This window comes from Ovis aries, chromosome 20, assembly GCF_016772045.2.
Source record: "Ovis aries strain OAR_USU_Benz2616 breed Rambouillet chromosome 20, ARS-UI_Ramb_v3.0, whole genome shotgun sequence".
Lineage (NCBI taxonomy): Eukaryota > Metazoa > Chordata > Mammalia > Artiodactyla > Bovidae > Ovis > Ovis aries.
Window position 1 is genome coordinate 20020499 of NC_056073.1, and position 20049 is coordinate 20040547.

The 20049-nt window shown below is 43.2% G+C and overlaps 1 protein-coding gene across 15 annotated transcripts in view; it reads right to left on the reverse strand.

Annotated features, from left to right (window-relative positions):
• The window catches only part of ADGRF5 (adhesion G protein-coupled receptor F5), a 113573-nt gene that overhangs the window by 10657 nt on the left and 82867 nt on the right, over positions 1-20049 (reverse strand). For 8 of the 15 annotated variants that reach the window (XM_042237487.2, XM_027958950.3, XM_060403668.1 and 5 more), the window contains exons 8-17: positions 18922-19067; positions 15700-15921; positions 14475-14678; positions 10649-10819; positions 9402-9521; positions 9041-9250; positions 5939-6151; positions 3268-3420; positions 1166-1374; positions 133-312 (exon numbers count right to left, since the gene is read on the reverse strand). In XM_042237487.2, coding sequence (XP_042093421.1) covers positions 133-312; positions 1166-1374; positions 3268-3420; positions 5939-6151; positions 9041-9250; positions 9402-9521; positions 10649-10819; positions 14475-14678; positions 15700-15921; positions 18922-19067 — 1828 coding nt within the window. The remainder of the gene's footprint in view (positions 1-132; positions 313-1165; positions 1375-3267; positions 3421-5938; positions 6152-9040; positions 9251-9401; positions 9522-10648; positions 10820-14474; positions 14679-15699; positions 15922-18921; positions 19068-20049) is intronic. The other 7 variants (XM_060403672.1, XM_060403670.1, XM_060403674.1 and 4 more) reach the window with 1 other exon arrangement.

The window sequence follows — 20049 nt, forward strand, 5'->3', positions numbered from 1 at the left end:
AAAGCCAGAGCTGGCAAGGCACTGCTTAGGAAAAGAGAGAATTTGCAGTGGAGAGAAGTTATGTTTCTTGACCCCAAGTGCTGAGGGATGAAGAGATGAGAAGCCAGACTCCTGTAAGACGAACAAACTCACCGTCATCATTTCTGAATTCACTTGGGTTGGAACTGTTGAGAACAGGTCCAGAATGTTAATAATAGCTCCCAGGGTCCCAGAAAATGAGTCGACTTCAAGTTTCGCTTGCTTTGTGCTAATGGAAAGATTCCCTAGGTAGGACGGGAGCTTCTCATCCTGCGTAGGGCTCTTAACCAAAGCCTAAGAACGAAAAAGCCAACACAATCAGACAAGACAAAAAAAAAAATATATATATATATATATATATATATATTTGCCACTCATTTATCGTAACTCATGGAATTTGAGGACTCTTGCATTCTCAGCAACATAAGCATGAGAGGTGGAAGTATTTATTTTGATGAAATGAAGCATATGTCCTTGCCACATGGCACTCACTTCTTCTCTAGGTAAGAGAGGTCAGTTAGCCCCTTCTAGGACTATAGATGACTTGTAAGGATAAAGGAAATCTCAGACCTATAAAAGCATAAAGCCCAATATTTTTCTTCCTATTGATGAACCTTACTTTAAAAAAAAATTAATTCATTTTTTTTGGCTGTGCTGGGTCTTCGTTGCAGTGTGAAGGCTTAGTTGCCTTGTGGCGTGTGGGATCTTAGTTCCCCTGAACAGGGATTGAACCTGTGTCCCCTGCATTGGAAGGAGGATTCTTAACCACTGAACCACCAGGGAGGTCCCTGAATCTTACTTTTTATTTTGGTTTCTTTCTGAAAAGATTAGAACTATTAGCTTGATATAAAAATTCTTCAAAAGAGGGGATGACTTCACCAACATGACTTTTATCATTGAGCTAACGGAAACCAAGGGGAAGGCGCACAGCTGGCCCTAGGGCAGAACACACATCGTGTTGCCTCTCTATTGGTATTTAAGCAAAATATTAAGCATATCTAGGGGTGCATTTTCTTCGGAAATAAACAAGTGTAGCTTTGAGAGCAACACAAAGCAGCTCAAAGTCCATTTTCCTAAGTGCTAAGAAATAGGCTCAGCTAAACACAGCTCCCCACCAAGAGCTCAGAGTCAAGGGTTTAAGGATCACCTTGGCCAGCTGGAGCAGAGCATTTATTGGAGCAGAGATGCAGTCATTTTTCTCGATCTGCCACTGGGAACCCACGCATCTATAAGTTATGATCCCTCCAACAGGACTCTCACGGCTTCTGGTAATGTTCAAGAACTGGCAAAGCTTCTGGATGACTTTCCCAGGCTCCCCAACACCTAGGATAGGATCCTGGCAAGTGATGCTCTCCCCTACATTGGAAACGTGGACATAAAAGGCACAGTTGAAAAGAGGAGAAAAGATAGTTGAAACAGGACCAGGCTTAGGTGGCATTTTGATATTTGAACTCATCTTCTTCACTTTCAGTTCATTTTCCGAGTTTCCACACAGATCAGGTTCTAATTTACACTGGCTTTTCCTCTAAGCCTCATTCCCACCTCCGATCTCCAGGAATTTTCTCTTTGCTGCCTGTAAAATCTAAGTCATGAAAATAACAAGAGCTTAATGTGTGCTCATCCAGATAAAAGATATGTAGGTGACCTTGAATGTTAGGGACGCATGGGATCTTCATGTATGGGATTCTCAACTCTGATGCCTAAGAATCACCAGAAGAGCCTCGGAAATACCCATGTCTAGGCTCACTCCAGTCCAAGTAGATCAGAACCTCTCAGGCTGAAATTCAAGCTCCAACAGTTTTTAAAGCATCCTTGTGATTCCTGGGTGCAGCCAAGGACATGAAGCACCATTTTAATCTAAAGTTATAATTAGCCCTAGGAATTCTAGGCACCCGTGACCTGAATATTCTAGACAATATTTATAAACATTTATTCCTTCTGGTTTCCCTTAAGGATGACTTGACTTTTCCTCTACCTAAGAGCAGACTTCATTGGAAAATGGCATTTGTTGAGAATCTCCATCTCCAGGGAACTTGGACTCTCTGATGAGCAGAACCACCTCCCCATCACCTTTTAGCATTTATTGAGTTCTCAGCCACTGTAGAAAAATCTTAAAATACCTAAGTAATTTTCTATTGGGAAAAGGCTGAGGAATCAGACTTTGAAAGAAGAACAAAGAGGAGAACAAAGGTAAGAATAAAACATGATGGCAGCTGGGCTAAGATGGGAGGACAGAGGAGAAGTGACCTTGGCTGCCCTCTGGAAAACATGTGCTTGGTGGGGTCAAGGGATGGTGACTCAGAGACACAGGGAGCTCTTCATTGCTTCCTACTTTGGTGTCTGGGCCTCAGATACCAACACTGATGAGAAGGACCAAAAATCCCTCAATATCATAGGGTCTTTTACAGAGATGATTTCTGAGGCCAGGGGATTGCTTATGATGCAGGCCCAGAAGTATCTTTTTACCTTGAAAAATAGTATATGAGGTGGTATTGGCTCAGCGATGACAAAGGATGGGAAAGACAGTTTCTGATGTTTTTTTATTTTTAAGATATTTTGATGCGGGACATTTTTTAAAGTCTTTATTAAATTTGTTATGGTATTGATTCTGTCTCATATTTTGTTTTTTTGACCCCAAGGCATGTGGGATCCTAGCTTCCCAACCAGGGATGGAACCCACAGCCCCTGCATTGGAAGGTGAAGTCTTATCCATTGGACTGCCAGGCAAGTCCCTCTGATTCTTTTTCTGTAGCTCTGGGAAACAGTGCTGATGGGGGCATAAAGTAGACTAGATATCTGAACTTTGCTGAAAGTCTATAACTTTGCTGAAAGTTCAAAGTGGCCTCAGCCCCACACAAACACCATCCACTCTTAACTGGTGAGGGCAGGGCTTCAACTCTCAGAATCAATGGGTATATGGCTTTATCTGCCGAGCTTTCTTAATCAATTTCTTCCCCCCTAATCACTACCAGAGTTAATCAGATAGCCTCTTCTAGCCACCCACAACCGTCTCTAGAGCAGACCTTACCACACTATATGTGATAACATTTTAAAATCGCATGTATCTCTCTCCTAGGTGTGAGGCCAAGAAACATAGCTTATTTCTTTTCAATCTCCCATGCTTAGCTCAAGTCTTGCCACATGAAAGAGATTAACATACATTTATTGATGGATGAATGAGGGAGTGAATCAATAAATGAATCTCTGCTCATGACTGTAACATTTTAAAATAATTAAAAGCGCTCTCACCAGGAACCAGGTTAAGCTTCATAGACGGGCTCTGGACTGAATTATTAGCGGCATTGGTAAAGTGGCAAAACACATCCACGTTTTCTGGACAGGAAACTGAGTCTGCCGTGAAATGGTGTTTGTAGCACACTTGCTTTTCATCAACCTCTTTTACTAAAATGGAATCAAAGAATGAAGTCACAACACAAGTATTCAAAGCACGGATTTTGTTAAAATCATCCAACGTGGATAAACTTGTTCCAACTCTTTTCAGGATTATGCGCCACATTCATCTTCCATGTGGTTCTCAAAATGTCACTTGCCTAGAAGTAACTAAGCCTGCACTGGCAGGCGTGCTGGCCAAACCTTACCTCCACCATTCACGGCTCCAAGTCTACGCCCACCCAGTTTCGGACCGTCAGAATGCTTTCTCAGCATCCTTCTATCTATGAAACCCCATCATGCTCTGCACTTTTATCCTATCCTGCTTTCACTGCATTTGTTTAGAGGTCACCAGAGGAGAAGACCTGGAGAAGGAATCGGCTACCCATTCCAGTATTCTGTCCTGGAAATTTTCACAGACTGCATAGTCCATGGGGTCGCAGTGAGTCGGACAGGACTGAGCGACTTTCACACTTCACTAAAGGAGAAGAGGGTGTCAGAGGATGAGATGGCTGGCTGCACAGTGTCACCGATGCAATGAATATGAACTTGGGCAGATTCCAGGAGATGGTGAGGGACAGGGAGGCCTGGCATGCTGCAGCATACGTGGTCACAAAGAATTGGCCACAACTGGGTGGCTGAACAACAACTCCTACCAGACCCTAAGGTTTTAGAGAGTAGGTACCTGGTCATATTTATCTCTGCATCCCTGGGGCCTAGCTCAGTATTTGGCACACAGAAAACACTGAACGCATGCGTGTTTACTGCAGAATGTTGAAATGCTTAAATATTTCAGTACCCAGATTGATTTCATATCCCCCTGCCACACATCCTTCTCCACACTGTCTAGTCTTTATGGGATTCCCCACCTTTCCGAACTTCTATTGTTCTTTTGATCTGTTAATGCTCATTTTGGGGTATCTAATATTCTATATATTGCCTTTTATGACATATGCTTTTCTAGATACTAATCTACATGCCCCACTTCGTTGCTCTCCTTCTCACTTCCTCCTGTATTCACTGTGTTGTGTATTAAGCAGGAGGTCCCCAAGACCCATTCTTTTTTTTTTTAATTATTTTTATTTTTTTAATTTTAAAATCTTCAATTCTTACATGCGTTCCCAAACATGAACCCCCCTCCCACCTCCCTCCCCATAACATCTCTGTGGGTCATCCCCATGCATCAGCCCCAAGCATGCTGTATCCTGCGTCAGACATACACTGGCGATTCAATTCTTACATGATAGTATACATGTTAGAATGCCATTCTCCCAAATCATCCCACCCTCTCCCTCTCCCTCTGAGTCCAAAAGTCCGTTATACACATCTGTGTCTTTTTTCCTGCCCAAAACCCATTCTTGAGAGTATGAGTGAGCTCCTAAATCCCTGGTGATGGTGTCAGTGAGTTGAGATTTGGGGTTGTGAAGTCATGTTTGGTTGACCTTTATCTGATTGAATCCTGAGGGATCTGGGTGGAAGGTACATTCTACCAGACAGGACTTGAATTTTTTTTTGGGGGGGGGGTGTCAGGTACCACTGAGTGCTACCAGTGGACCCTCTTAAGTTAATTATTCCTCAGCTCGGAGTTCCTGGACCACATTGGTAGTATAAATTCAAGCCCCAAACCTGGGCAAGACAGTCATAATTCTCAGATGAAATTTTTGCCTTTTATCAGCAAAGAGGCCAAGCTCTTAACTCTGGCAGATGAATTTTTTTTTTTTTCCCCCTAGATTCTTCTTCTTTTACTAAGCACGTCATCATCTGAGGGCCCTGACGTTGTGCTGGTGGGTGGGGTGCCTTAGTTACTGCCTTGGGATCAAGGCCTTCTGTCTCATACATTTCAGAGCTTTCAAATTCAAATTCACGATTCTGGGTTTCTGATTTTGGCAAATGCCTTCAGGGCATCCCATCATTAGCAAAAACATTTCCTCTAATTCTTTTTGATTGTTTCTGTTACTCTCTGGGCTGCTCAACTGTGCATTTACAGGATTCTTGTGGTACTTTGCTTGCATGCTAACTCCTGCATAGAGGGAGGGATGATCAGAATATCTAGTCTACTATATGGAACGTGTAGAAGGCTCGTGACAGTAACTTAATATGGTCTTCAACAGCCATCACTAAAAACAATGGGCTCCACTCTCACTGACTCTCAAGATTTTGTCACAAACCACTTGCTCAGATGGTAAAGAATCTGCCTACAATGCAGGAGACCCAGGTTCGATCTCTGGGTCGGGAAGATCTCTTGGAGAAGGGAATGGGTACCCACTCCAGTATTCTTGTCTGGAGAATTATATGGAGAATTATATGGTGGGATCTCAAAGAGTCAGACATGACTGAGCAATTAACACTTTCACTTTTCAACGAGCCACTGGCCACATAGCAAAATAAAAGGCAGTAAAGCCTCATGGACTCCTGTTATATTCTGTCTGATGGAATCCTTACATCTCTTTACCCCTACTTTAACCGTATATATGTAGACTCCATGTATATGGAATCTTATGTCCTAACAATTCAGCAGTGGGCATCTTACCAGCAGGAAAAGACGAGGAACCCACTTGAAAAATGACCTTGTAGTCTGAATCTTCCTCAACGCAGCATCTGATGTGACGGGAGCTTCGGCATGGAATTGCAGCTTCCACAGGATCAACCATGATGTTGGACTCTAGAGGCAGCGGGTACACGATGACATCTTTGGCCATGACCCTGTACAAAGTCTTGTATCGAAATACGCAGTGATAGGTTCCTGAGTGGAAGGAAGCCAAGATGAGACGGAACAAAAGTCATCGCTCCAGAAAGGCATTAGCTGAACCTCAAAAACATCATGCTGAGTGACAGAAGCCAGACGCAAAAGGCCACATATTGTATGATCCCAGTTCTGTGAAACGACTACAGTAGACAAATATACAGGAACACAAAATAGAGTAGTGGTTGCCTAGGGCTGGGGCTTTGGGAGAGAATGAGGTAACTTGTAAAGCATATGGAATTTCTCTTGGTGGGGGTGGAGAGTGATGAAAATGTTCTCAAATTGACTATGGTTGAGTTTGCACAACTCCAGTATACTAAAAGCCACTGAACTGTATCCTTTGAATGAATCAATTCTATAGTGCATGAATTTTATTTAATAAAGCCATTGCAAAATCAAAAAACAAAAACAGGAAGGCATTGGCTGAAAAAGTTAGGAAGAGGATTGGGTTTCCTTGTCAAGCTGGGACAAGTGCACAGTGACCCCTCCTGGGCCCTAGATGAGAAAACGCTTCATTGAGTCCCCTCCTGGGCTCTCTATGCATTTGAACCCATCCTCAAGGAAATATTCACTTACTTTTGAATACAATGTAGTGGCTTATCCAGAGTCAAACAGCTTGTTGGAGTGGGATCGAGTTTCAAATCAGGTTCCCAAGACCTCCTCCAAGGCTCTTTCTTTAGCCAGGAGGGAAAAAATGAGAATTTTGGTGTGTCCTGGGCTGGGGAGTTCTTTGAAGAAAGTTGTCAGTGAGTTGGAGCTGGAGCCCTGGGGTCCTGTGACACCCGTCTCTAAGGGAGTAGATGCCTCTGGTTCTGGCACATCATGGCACCGCTAAGGAGAGCAGAGAGAAGGGGGAAGGAGGAGGAAGTGGATGGTGAACTCTTGGGAGAGCTTGTCCTGTAGACTCGACTCTGGGATTACATGTCTGACGCTTATCTAGAAAAGTCTGAAGATGAGAATGGGCCGACTCAACTTTGCAGGAGTGAAAAGAGAAAGCTGCAGCAGGAGTTGCCTGCACGCCCAGTGCTTGGTGAAGCAGAGTGGACTGTGGACAGGGCTTGGGTTGACCTTCATGAAAGCCACCTTTCCCACTGGACTTCACACCAGAGCCCATCAGGGAATGAGCCGCTGCTGGGTCAGCTGCTGTGGGGACAGCCGGAAGTTTATAACAGCATCTACAGTTAAGTAGGACCTTTCAATGTTGCTGACATCCCTTCTCTTTGCCCTAACTTTGGGGGAGTCAGAGCAGTTGCTGGGCAGAGAAAAAACAAGTAAAAAAGACCAGAGAGAAAATGCCTTCCGATTCCCATTGTGAGGGAGGGAACTTAACATTGAATAGAAAAGTGCAGTCAATTTTGATGAGAACAGATGATTTTTAGAACCTGAGTGGGACTGTTTAACAGTTCAATATTGTCTGATAGTCAGAAAGGGCTATTGGGCAGAGCAAGTATGAGCTCAGCATAGGAGAAATGGGAATATTTCCCATTCCTGATGGTATCCACCAAGTCCAGCCAGACAAGAAGCAGTTATTTCTACAGCGTTGCCTAAGCCTTCCTTATAGGAAAATATCAAGATGAGCTGGAACTCACAGGATCTGGACTGATTAAGCCTATAATTCATGAAAAGCTCTAGAACAAAGTAGTTAATAATTGGCTTCTGAGGACCTGCCTAGTGGTCCAGTGTTTTAAGACACCACGCTTAGTTCAATCCCTGGTCCGGGAACTAAGATCCCACAAGTGCAGAACCCCCACCAAAAAAAAAAAAAAAAAATCTGGCCTCGAGCCAGTCACCTTTTCCCTTTGGCTCTGCCATTCAGCAGACGCATACATAACCTCAGGCAGTTTCTCACCCTCTCTGGGCCCCAGTGTCCTCATCTGTGACATGGAGATGATAAGGACACTCTCCTCTAGGTTTATTGTTTTAAATTAATTCATGTAGTTAAATACTTAGCACAGTGTCTACCACACAGCAGAAGCTCAAGAAATGTCAGTTATTATCGAAGGGATCCTATCAAATTTTGTTTCCTTTCAAAAATTTGCATTTTCTCTCAACTTAAACAGTATCTAGGGATAAGTAGAAAACAAAAATGTTTTTCTTTCCTCTTTTGGAACCAGGCATATAAAACCTTTAGGAAGAATTGTTATACCTCAGTTGGGTGAAACAAGAATCTGGTAAAAATACTTTACAAAGCAATCCTCTTAGGAGTTTGGAATTATATGCATACCACCAATGCATAAAATAGATGAATAACGAGGACCTATTGTATAGCACAGGGAACTATATGCAATATCTTATAATAACCTATAATGGGGAAGAACCTAAAAAGAACACATGTATGTATATATATATAACTGAATCACTTCATATAAAAACTGACTCACATACATATATAAAAACTGAATTGCTTTATATTTAAAACTGAATCACACATATAGGTGATTATATGTGATTACATGGGGATTATATATATCACATATACATGATATCTTCATATATGTGTGTGTAAATATATATATATATATAAAACTGAATCACTTTGAAACTAAACACAACATTGTAAATTACCTATAGTTAAATTAAAACAAAAAATCTTCTTAACAGCAAAGCACGGGCTCTAGAATCAGAGACCAGTTTTAATTCTTTCTCTACAACTTAAGTTGTGGACACTTAGGCACATTTATTATCCTCGCTGAACCTCACTTTCCACATCTGTAAAATGGGAATAGTGACAGCTTCCCCAAAGGGCTGTTGCCTTGAGTGATGACGTATGACCTGTAGAGTGGCTGGCACAGGCATGACTCGGGCCAGGCCCTTCGTGGATGGTAATGATTCCAGTGTATTTCTAGGGGTCCCAGAACCAGGGTGCAGGGTATCTGGGCTTTCACTCACCATTCCACTCCCTGGTTGAGGTCTTCACTGTCAGCACCGACTCTGCTCTGTCCGAATACCTCCTCGTGGTATAAAACCTTTTGTATATTTTAGCTCCAGCAGAAGTGTTCCAGTACATCTCATCATAGTTACTCATATCGCTGATGCACTTTATAAAAAAGCTTTGTCCCTCAGAAACAGAAATTAGGTCCGGGGTTATGTTTAGCTTGGCTAAAAGAATGCAAATAAAACAGACAAAAGAAAACCAACAACAAGCATAACGTTTAGTCTTTCTGGTGACGTCCACAGAGAGTGAAATTTCACATGGAGACAGAAAGCATGAGCGGTCCTGACTCTACTGGGGTCAATGCGGCATTGGTACCTTGCTGCTCCGGGGCTTTACTTGTTTCTAGGCTGTTCTTGGTGGTGCTCTGAACTGTACTCATTTCCATCACAAGCCTTTGGGATTCGCGCACTTCCCCTTTGTGGCTGGAATTATCTCCTAATGATCAGCAGGGCAAAAGGTTGCAAACTTAAGAGTGTTGACTTAACCCAAACTCCCCTCCAACCTCTTCCAGGTACCTCAAGGGAGACTTAATGGCTCAGTTCCTATGACTGTACCATTTTCTACTCTTTTGAAATAACTTAAAATGCCATAGTTATTTTCATTTCTCTCTTTTGTATCTCTTCTCCATAAAAATGTGAGCTCCTTAAGAGCAGGACCCTCTCATGTGTGTCCTCGTTCACATCGCCAGCATCAGCACTGGGTCCAGTACCCAGTCGGTGCTTACCAAGCAGATGAGTAGTTTCTGGAATGACTTGTGAAGCAGAGGGATCACAGCAGTTACACTGCCCAAATAATTATATCTGGACTGAGAAGCAGAGACACCCAAATTGTTCAGAAGTGGGGACTGATGATTTATCTAACTTGTTTTTGTGTGATGGGCGCAAAAACATGTTTGCCTGCCCAATTTTTGCAGAGAATGCAGCAGAAGGTTTTAAGGGGTGAAGTTAGAATGCTTTAAGATATAAGCAGTAGAAATGATACTTTTAAGAGTCCTAGAATTAATCGAAACATTAAAAAAATAAAAAACCACTTGTTACAACTGTAAGATGACCAGGAAACACCAGACTCCTAAAGCTTTCTGCTGCATTCTCTCTGAAAAAGATAAAACGGGAGAGAAAAGGGGGGAATGAAGGATGGTGGGGAGTGAGCCAACCTATTGCAATTCAAGGGAGAGAGAATGGGATTATGGGAGAAAAAGTAGGAGATAAACGGCATTATCCTTGTAAAGTGAGAGTTGCTCAGTCGTGTCCGACTCTTAGACCACGGGATTCCCTCCTTATTCAGTGACTAATCTGAGCGTGAAACCTACTTCAGCTTTTTGCCTTCTCAGTACAATGTAGGCGGTTCCTTCCCTGCAACCACTGCTTCCTACTCTTACCCTTCCTTGTAAGGAATTCATGTGAATTTAAACAGCAGAGATGCAAACCCCTTGTGTGATTTACCCCAACCACCCTCTCACAACCAGGGAAGGTCCGGCTTCACTGCTCGTGGATGCTCCCAGTTCATTGGCAGCCCCTGGTTTGAGGGGGCAAGCCCCAAAATACTAGTGAAAGAGTCCTTACCTACAGAGATGAATGTCACTTCTATGTCCTTTCTGCCTCTGGCTCCGTGGGCACTGATGAACTCACACGTGTAGACCACTGTCGTTCCAGACGACCCGCTCGGACACTGAGTCTCATTGGCCATGAGGGTGTATCTGCTGCAGCCACTGTCTGTGTCTATTTCAGCATTTCCTGCAACGACATAAGAGGTTCTCTTACTGTCACAGTTATCTGACTCTCTGATTTGGTAGCAAAGAAGCCAAATCGGGGGCTTCCCTGGTGGCTCAGTGGTAAAGAATCTGCCTGCCAATACAGGAGACATGGGTTTGATCCCTGACCTTGGAAGATCCCACATGCCGCGAAGCAGCTAAGCCCGTGCACCACAACTATTGAGCCTGTGCTCTAGACCCTGGGAGTCACAACTAGTGAGCCCATATGCCACAAGTAAGGAGACCCTAGGGCCCTAGAGCTTGTGCTCTGAATCAAGAGAAACCACTGCAATGAGAAGCTTTCACATCGCAACTGCTGCTGCTGCTAAGTCACTTCAGTCATGTCCAACTCTGTGCGACCCCATAGACAGCAGCTCCCCCATCCCTGGGATTCTCCAGGCAAGAACACTGGAGTGGGTTGCCATTTCCTTCTCCAGTGCATGAAAATGAAAAGCAAAAATGAAGTCACTCGGTCGTGCCCGACTCTTAGAGACCCCATGGACTGCAGCCTACCAGGCTCCTCCATCCATGGGATTCTCCAGGCAAGAGTACTGGAGTGGGGTGCCTCAAACACTGATAATCTTCCAAAAATTAAAGAAAAGAAAAAACCCTTCTGATGAACTCTAACATAAATGCCTCTTTTTCAGCCTTAGCTGGAGGATCAATGATATTTAAAATATTCTGATTGAAAAGGAACCAGCTTTTCTCCCCAGTCTCCCAAATGGTGATTCCGAACACCAAACTGATTTCCCACCTTGGGTATATTATTAATACCTCCTGGTTCATAGGTACAAATGTCCATTCATCTCCAAGGCTCATACCTCCACTCATTTTTGGAAAACCTACTTCCTCCACTTCCTTCAGGACCTTTCACTCCATCCCTCTCCCTTGGCTGCAGAACAATGGAAGGTACTAAACGCAGCCTGTAAGTTGGCACTCTGTTTTCCAGGGTAGAGGTGGTAGGCAGTTACAAGTTTGTTGCTCAAGATTAAATAATATCCAATGAAGAACTCCCAGGACATTGAGGATAAGTGAAGGCGTGGTTTTCAAAGCTATCATCATTATCAGAAAGAGTTATTGTGGCAGATTCAATGTATTCAACTCTGTTTTAAATGTTGACATTTATTATCTCTTTTCTCTTCTTTCAAAAGTCTCACAAAATGGGTACCATTGTCTCTATTTAAAAGATGAAAATCTGGGAGCTCCTTAGCGATCTATTGATTAGGATTTGGCACTTTCGCTGTCCCTGGAGAGTTCAATCTTCAAGATTCCACAAGCCCTGAAATACCCAAAAACCCCAGAAAGCCCAACCTGTTTGAAAAAGACCACCTTCATCTTCTTAAAAGTTAGAAATTCTGACACTATGGACTACTTCCTTTCCATCTTATCCCTTGCCAGAAGTCCTTTGAAAACCCAGTGCAACCATTTCTGAGATGAGGCGATGCGTTCAGTTCCAACACATTGGGGTGAATTATTTAGCTAGATTGCTTTCTCCTGATCTAGAAAAATGGCTGCTAAGAGAACTTGTGGAATTTGGAGAAAGATGGCCCCAGCGAGGGGAGGGCAAAGGAGAAGGAAAGAGGACAGGTGTCTAGAGAAAGCAGAGGTTAAATTCATCAGAAAACCCCCTGTAAGGGTCCCCATGCGGCCAGCCCCAGCTGGGTGGCAGGAAATCCATTGTTCTGTTGTTGGTTGAGCCTGCCCAGGGCATTAAGAATGTCTGTAGCAGGGGCGGCCACAGAGAGGTCCCCGAGCATCTGGACTGTAGACTTCCTGGTTCCTTTGCCAGAGGGTGAGGCTTTTCACCACTCACAGTTAAAAGCGTCTAAGTCAGTGTCACGGGAACTGTGCAAGGTCTTTCTCCCACCTGGCAGTTCCTTCAGGATGTCTACACCTCCTCTTCCTCAACAATCAAGGAAGTGGCTAAATGGACCATATGTCAACTTGTTCAACAGTTACCAGATGCCTTTACCATTCTGCGGAGTACTTTAAGGTGGAAACAAATGTGCTTTGCAAACTAGATGTGCTCAGAAAATGTTACATCTCAATTGATCCTTATTTTATTTATGATTTAATATTGTCCAATAGGAAAGGCTTTATAAAAGTTCCACCACACTGATGGATTTCATGGCTAAAGTTACAATTGCTTTAATGATTTTTTTTAACTTGAAAGATGAGCACATAATACTGTCATTTCTTAAGAGAAGAACTGCCTATGTGAGATTTCTAGGCAGAGAACAGTCTTCTGTTTCACAGCACAATTTCTGCTGGATCAGTTCATGCCAAGGCTGACTCACCAGGCATGTGTGATATAGTTTGGCCAAGACAAAGACTGTGAAGCAAGGTGAATTATTTTCTTTTTCTATTGTGACATCCTCAGATAAGTCATTGAATTTGAACCTCAATTTCCTTATTTGAAAATGGAAGGCAAAAAAAATGCCTGCTTCAAACTTGTGGTCAAATTTAAATGTGACTAAAGTGATAACAATATGTGCATACTTATAACTGGTTCATACTGTACAGCAGAATCCAACACAACATTGTAAAGCAGTTATCGTCCAATTAAAATATATAAAATTTTTTTCAAGTGATAACATGTTTTTAAAAAGTTGATCATAAATCATTACACAAAAAAGAGCACTATTGTTATTTAAATTTTTTCTACTTATTATTATTTATTAAAGCATCTGCCTCCAATGCCGGAGACCCAGGTTCAATCCCTGGGTGGGGAAGATCCCTGGAGAAGGAAATGGTAACCTACTCCAGTTTTCTTGCCTGGAGAATCCCATGGATGGAGAAGCCTGGTAGGCTACAGTCCATGGGGTCACAAAGAGTCGGACACGACTGAGCGACTTCACTTTCATTTTTCACTTATTGTTATTCATCAGTACAAACTGAAAGGTGGGGAATTTCAAGCGTGATCTCAGATAACCAACAGGATCAGAAATTGACATTGATTGAGAGACAAACAGGTTGATAGATAAAGATATAGAACCAAAGACACAGTGTCAGATAATAAGTGGGAAGGACAGGCACCAGAAGGAGAGACTCAGGAGCTCGACTCTCCAAGTCAGACTTCAAAGCAAAACCCACGACCTCATCTTTGTCTCTTGGCTGAAGAGGGAAAGGAAAGTGAAGTGGGGACGAGATTTTCTGCAGGCGAGATGCCATAAACCTACGTCATCCCATCACTCCCTCTTGAATCTTCTCTGCCAGAGTCTTGTTTACAACCCAGGCATGACACTTATGGATTTCCCCAATGGCTCAGCAGGTAAAGAATCCACTTGCTATTCAAGGAGCCGCAGGAGACTCGGGTTCAATCCCTGGACTGGGAAGATCTGTTAGAGTAGAAAATGGCAACCTGCTCCAGTATTCCTGCTGGGCTACAATGTGTGGGGTCACAAGGAGCTGGCCATGCCTGAGCACAGCGCACACGAGACATTTATATGTACATATTTTGGGAATTTCGTTCTAGTAAGGCTTAGCTGGAGCTGGCCTCAAACCTAGTACTTCTTCCACAGTCTGAGGTCTAGAAAAACCCAGCTACCTGACATTTGCTGTTTTACCCACCGCATCTCCACTTTTACTTGGCCAAAAGGCAAAAACCCTATTTGCGAAAGGGTTTCTAACAGGCTCACCTGGAATGCTTATACTCCCTTCCTGCTTCCATTCAATTTGACTCCAATTCACATTCACCTCACTGCAGCAGTTCAAAGACACAGGATTGTTGTCACACATCACCTCCACAGCTTCACTTGCCAGTATCTGGATGGGTATAACTTCCAATTTTCTTCTGGATGCATATTCAAAAATATCTAATGTCAGTTTGCAAATGTATTCACCTGTAGCGAATACACAGAAAGACATGAATTATTACTATTACACATGTTTAGTTCCCTAGAAGAAGGATGGCCTCATCTCATGTATCGTGGTGGTACTTCATGAAACATCATTTTCAAAAGCATATGAGACTTCTTGTAAGCATCCCTAAAGGAATATTCAGGAGGTATTGAAGGTTGAGGGAGATATTTCTGATGCCACAAGGTGAGGAGTAGAGAGATGTTCTAAGGAAAAAGCAGAAATCTGAGTCCTTGCTGGTAAGAAAAAAATGTGTGGGGATGCTTTAGAGGTACAAAGGGAAGATGGGAAAACCTTGGAGAATCAGAAGATCGTGGATCATTTTAGCATCCTATTTAACTCTGTGGCAAAGTCAGAGTCAACAAACACCTGATAGAATCCATGTGTCTGCAGTCCAGTTTCTCATTCAGAGAAAATGAGATGCCTCTGTTGACATCTGGATGATAGTGATGCTATTAAATTTTAGAATGTCAGGTGTAAGGGTTATGCTTCCGTGGTTGCTGGGGAGGAACAGGTGGGAGGGTTTACAACAGAGAAGAAGAAAACTTGGGGAGAGCAATGATGACTATGTTCACTATCTTGATTACGGTGGTAGTTGCACAGGTGTACACACATGCCAAAACTTATTAAACTATATGTGCAAAATTATACTGCAAGTTATAATTTAAATTATAAATGTAAGCATATTAAGTTTACATATATACAGTTTATTCTATGTCAATTCTACCTCAACAAAGCTCTTCTCATATTTTAAAAAAATGTTAAAAAAAAGAAACCTGCTTTTTGTCTTAGGTTCCAGCTCATAAGCTTCAGTGACTGTGGCAAATTATATTTGTTTCCCCAGGCTAAATTTGCTTGGCTCATTCACCATGGGATTAATTTTCAGTTGTGAACATTGGAGCTTCTTTTTGAAGAGGAAAAGGCTGTCTACACACACTACCACAGTTTGATTCTTTCTTAGCCCTTCATTCCTTTCCTCGCCCCAGTTGCTGGATGGCAACCCACCCATGTAAACCCGAGTGATGTTGTGGATAATAAGGCGCGACACGGAGGTCATGTTGTTGAGCATGGAGGTGTAGATGGAGACTTCAGTGCTGTTCTGGATGTCGAGGCCCGTTTCCACGTGCATCCAGGACACATTGGTGGAAAACACTTCATTCTCACACGTCAGGGTTACTGTATCTCCTTCAAAGATGATTTCTGGTGTGATGGAGAATTTCGTTTCATCTGGAAACCCAAACAAAAGCTATTAGGATCCCAAAGCAAATGAATGGAATTAATGCTACTCCCCAGTGCTACCACCACTGGTGTTCTCAAGACGTCTCCATGGTGATGAATGATGCAGCGTGTTCCCCACACTCTTTCCCTGGACAGCTAGGACCTGAGGGCCCGGGAGTGACCGAGCCAGCTATTAGGGACACGGTTTCTAGCTTGGGATTTTTGCACACTTAAGAGTTGTCAATGATGCTAATGGGGATTCCGAATCTATTTTCAGTGTTTCAAATAGTCTGTCACAGATACAAAGAACTTGTATTTTCTTGTGGTTGCCAAGGGGAAGGAGACTAGGGGAGGGATGGATTGGGAGGTTGGGATTAGCAGATACAAACTATTATATATAGGTTGGATAAACAGCAAGGTTTTATCGTATAGCACAGGGAACTATAAACCACAGTCAAGAAGAATGTGAAAAAGAACATACAAATATAAATATAGATAATTGAACCACTTTGCTGTACAGCAGAAATTAACACAACATTGTAAATCAACTATACTTCAGTAAAATTTATAAAATAAAAACGCAAGAAAAAATTTCTAATAGTCTGGTAGAAAATTGCACACCTTATGAAAAAGTCACACCAACTAACTTAAACATCAAGTTTCTTTGCCCCTGATTTGAGAAATATCAACTGTTTGTTACTGATCATTGATACCTCACACTGACTGAAAGCTCTGTCTTGTGCCTTTGATAAATTAAAAGTGGGAAAACCAATTAATTTTGTACAATAAAGTGTGCTTGGGAAATAAGACTTTTTTAAAGACCTAACACCGATGGGCCTATAAAAGTGGCAGCTTTATAGACACACAGATCTGAATTTGAATTCCAGTTCTGAGCCAGGCATAGCTGTGTGGCACTGGGGAGCTTGCTGAGCATCTCTGAACCTTGGCTTCCTTGTCTGGAAAATAGGAGCAGTGAGAGCTATCTTGTGGGGGGTGAGTTGGAGGGACCGTAGCTATTCTTATTGGTTTCACAGTAAACTTCTCGAGAAAAGTGGCATTAAGTCATTTCACAAACAGAAATAAAAACACAGTACTCGCTATTTGGGGGCTTTTATGGCTTATATAACATGCAGGTTTTCCCTCTAAGCTGAGCTATGTTATTCATGAATTCCATGTACTGAGAAAATCTAAGGAGCTGAAGAATAAGGTTCTGGGAGGCATCTTCTGGATGGTTCTTTATGCTCAGGCCACACCCTGTTGTTACTGTAAAGTGAAACTGAAAGTCAGTCAGTCATGTCGGACTGTTTGCGACCCCATGGACTATACAGTCTATGGAATTCTCCAGGCCAGAATACTGGAGTGGGTAGCCTTTCCCTTCTCCAGGGGATCTTCCCAACCCAGGGATCGAACCCAGGCCTCCCGCATTGCAAGCAGATTCTTAACCAGCTGAGCCACAAGGGAAGCCCGTTCGTACTGTAAACATGGGACTAAAATACCATAGAATTAATTTGGGGTATGATATTCAAAATAACCAGGTATCTAAATATCTCTTGCCACATTTTTCGGGCTCCTGAATAAAATAAGATTTCAGAGCATCACAGTCAGCTATTCAGAAGCAAAGCCACCTGTGCATATTTCATATAGCGACCTGAGGCATGCAAAACAATGTTATTCACTGTGTGGCCTTGAGCAAGTCACTTACCCTGAGGGTGATTTGCTCTCAGTTTGTCCCACCCTCTCCTTCCCGAATGATAGGATGTCTAAAAATATTAGCCCTGAATGTAAAGAGATAGAGTATGAATCCATTGTAAGGATGGTCTCACTCCCGAGAAGAGGTGCCTTTCCTTCCAGCTGTGCCTGCAACAGTCCCTCCAGTGCCGTCCCCATGGTGGGCTGTGTTGTTCCAAAGAGGAGTCCCCTTCAGTCGTGAACCATGGGCCTGAGTTACGTACAACAGCTGCCAGTCATCGCTTGCTCATCACATCTCTGCTCAGTTGACTCCCCTTGCTTTCCCCCTGGTAACAGTAGATCCACCCACCTAGTCACACAACAGAGCCCAACTCTATAGCCCATTTGGAAAATGAGGGAGAGCATCTGAAATGCCAGGACTCTTATCATTGCTATATGTGATCCAAAGCAGTGGTTCTCAAATCTCCCCTGCAGCAGAATCACCTGGAGGGCTTGCCAAAATACAGGCTGGCCCAGGTTGGTCTGGGGTGACCCCCAGAATTTGCTTTTCTAACAAGCTCCCAGATGGTGCAGATGCTGCCGGTAGGGCCACACTTTGAGAACTGCTGCTCCAAAGTAACAGTGCACCCCTGGTCCATATCAGTGTATCTCATAAATACCTCCCCCCTCCACCATTACAATGTTAGTTCTACTTCTAGGGAGGTTTTGGGTCTGTCAACCCTAATACTCATTGGAAGGACTGATGCTAAATCTGAAGCTCCAATACTTTGGCCACCTGATGCGAAGAGTCAACTCATTGGGTCTTTTCCAACTGGGAAAGATTGAGGACAGAAGGAGAAGCCAGAGACAGAGGATGTGATGGTTGGATGGTATCACTGACTCAATGGACGTGAGTTTGAGCAAACTCTGGGAGATAGTGAAGGATGGGAAAGCCTAGTGTGCTATAGTCCATGGGGTCACAAAGAATCAGACATGACTGAGTGACAACAGCAACAACCATCACAATATTAGTTCTCCTTTTTGAATGTTTTGAGTCTGTTAACTAAAAAAAAAAAATCCTTAAACCAGATGGCTCTGTGGCCAGATGGCTCTGTGGCCTTGTAAAATCTCTCCCTGCTGGGACCCTCCATGCCTGCCACCAACCAAAGGAGGTGCCAAAGTGGCTGATGGTGGGGAGAAGGCACAAAGCCTGTATGCCAGGAACTGGAGAGTTTCTCTCCACAGAGGAAGTCGGCATGTGACGTCTCAGGTCTACACATCATGCTAAATACTATTACCACATCTAAGTAGAATGGAAGAACGCAGCAATAGTCTACTTACTGCTGTAAGTAACCTGAAAGGAACTGCTGTCCACCTTGTAGGTCTGATTGAGGTTCTGTGTGACTTTCTCGTTCGCTTTATGCATTAACGCAGGTGATGTTGTTGTTGTTGTGGTGATTTCGTACGTCACAACCACACTTCCAGGCCTGGATGGAGACCACTCAGTTCAGTAAAAGCAGTAAGTGACCTGGAAGAGTCTAGATCCTTATGGTTTGTTTGCATAAGAAAGCAAAATGGCAGGAAGAGCTTGGGGACCTTTTTCTTTGAGGGGCCACTGAAATCCACTTATTTCTAAGCTCTAGTTGAAAGCCTGAGGCAGGGTTCAAACACTCAAATGTCTGCAGACAGATAACATAAATGGCCAGAATAGTCAGATGGGGTGGAGTGAATTGACTCCCACAAGTGGTCAAAGGGTATTAACTACAAGGTAGAGACTGTTGGCTCACAGCCATGCTGACCCAGGGTTACCAGCTATGCTGAATATCCAGTGAAGTCAAAATCCTCAATGCTTCTGGAAACATTCTTAAGTTTTCAGTTGGCAAGTGACTTTTTGAGACACTGGGCAAACATACTCAGCGCTGTCAGGGCACCTAACTCCACGGGGAGGCATTACACGGTGTTGTGCAATGTGATAGCCATGGCTGGCTAATTTTCTAAAACAAAGGCATATTTGGGACTTCCCTGGTGTCCAGTGGCTGAGACTCCATGCTCCCAATGCAGGGGCTTGGGTTTGATCCCTGTTCAGGGAACTAGATCCCACATGTTGCAACTAAAGATTTCTTGTGCCGCAACTAAGACCTGGCACAGCCAAATAAATACATGTTCAAAAAAAATAAAATAAGGGCATCATTGAATGACATTACTTCATTTTTGTATTTCTGACCTTCTAGATGCCACATCTTTGTTTGCAAAATTCAGGCATGCATAGAATAACACAAATCTTTTCTCACCTTCCCTCTAGATAGGTATATCTCTAGTGAGCTAGTGTTCTCATTATTTCCTTCCCCTTTAAGCCCCGGAAATCTGGCATTGTCTTCACCTCTATCAAACTGTTCCCACTGGGCATCCCAGACGGTGCTCCTCTAACAGGCTTTTGCTTTTTCACTGACCTTTTGGTGTCTGCCGTTG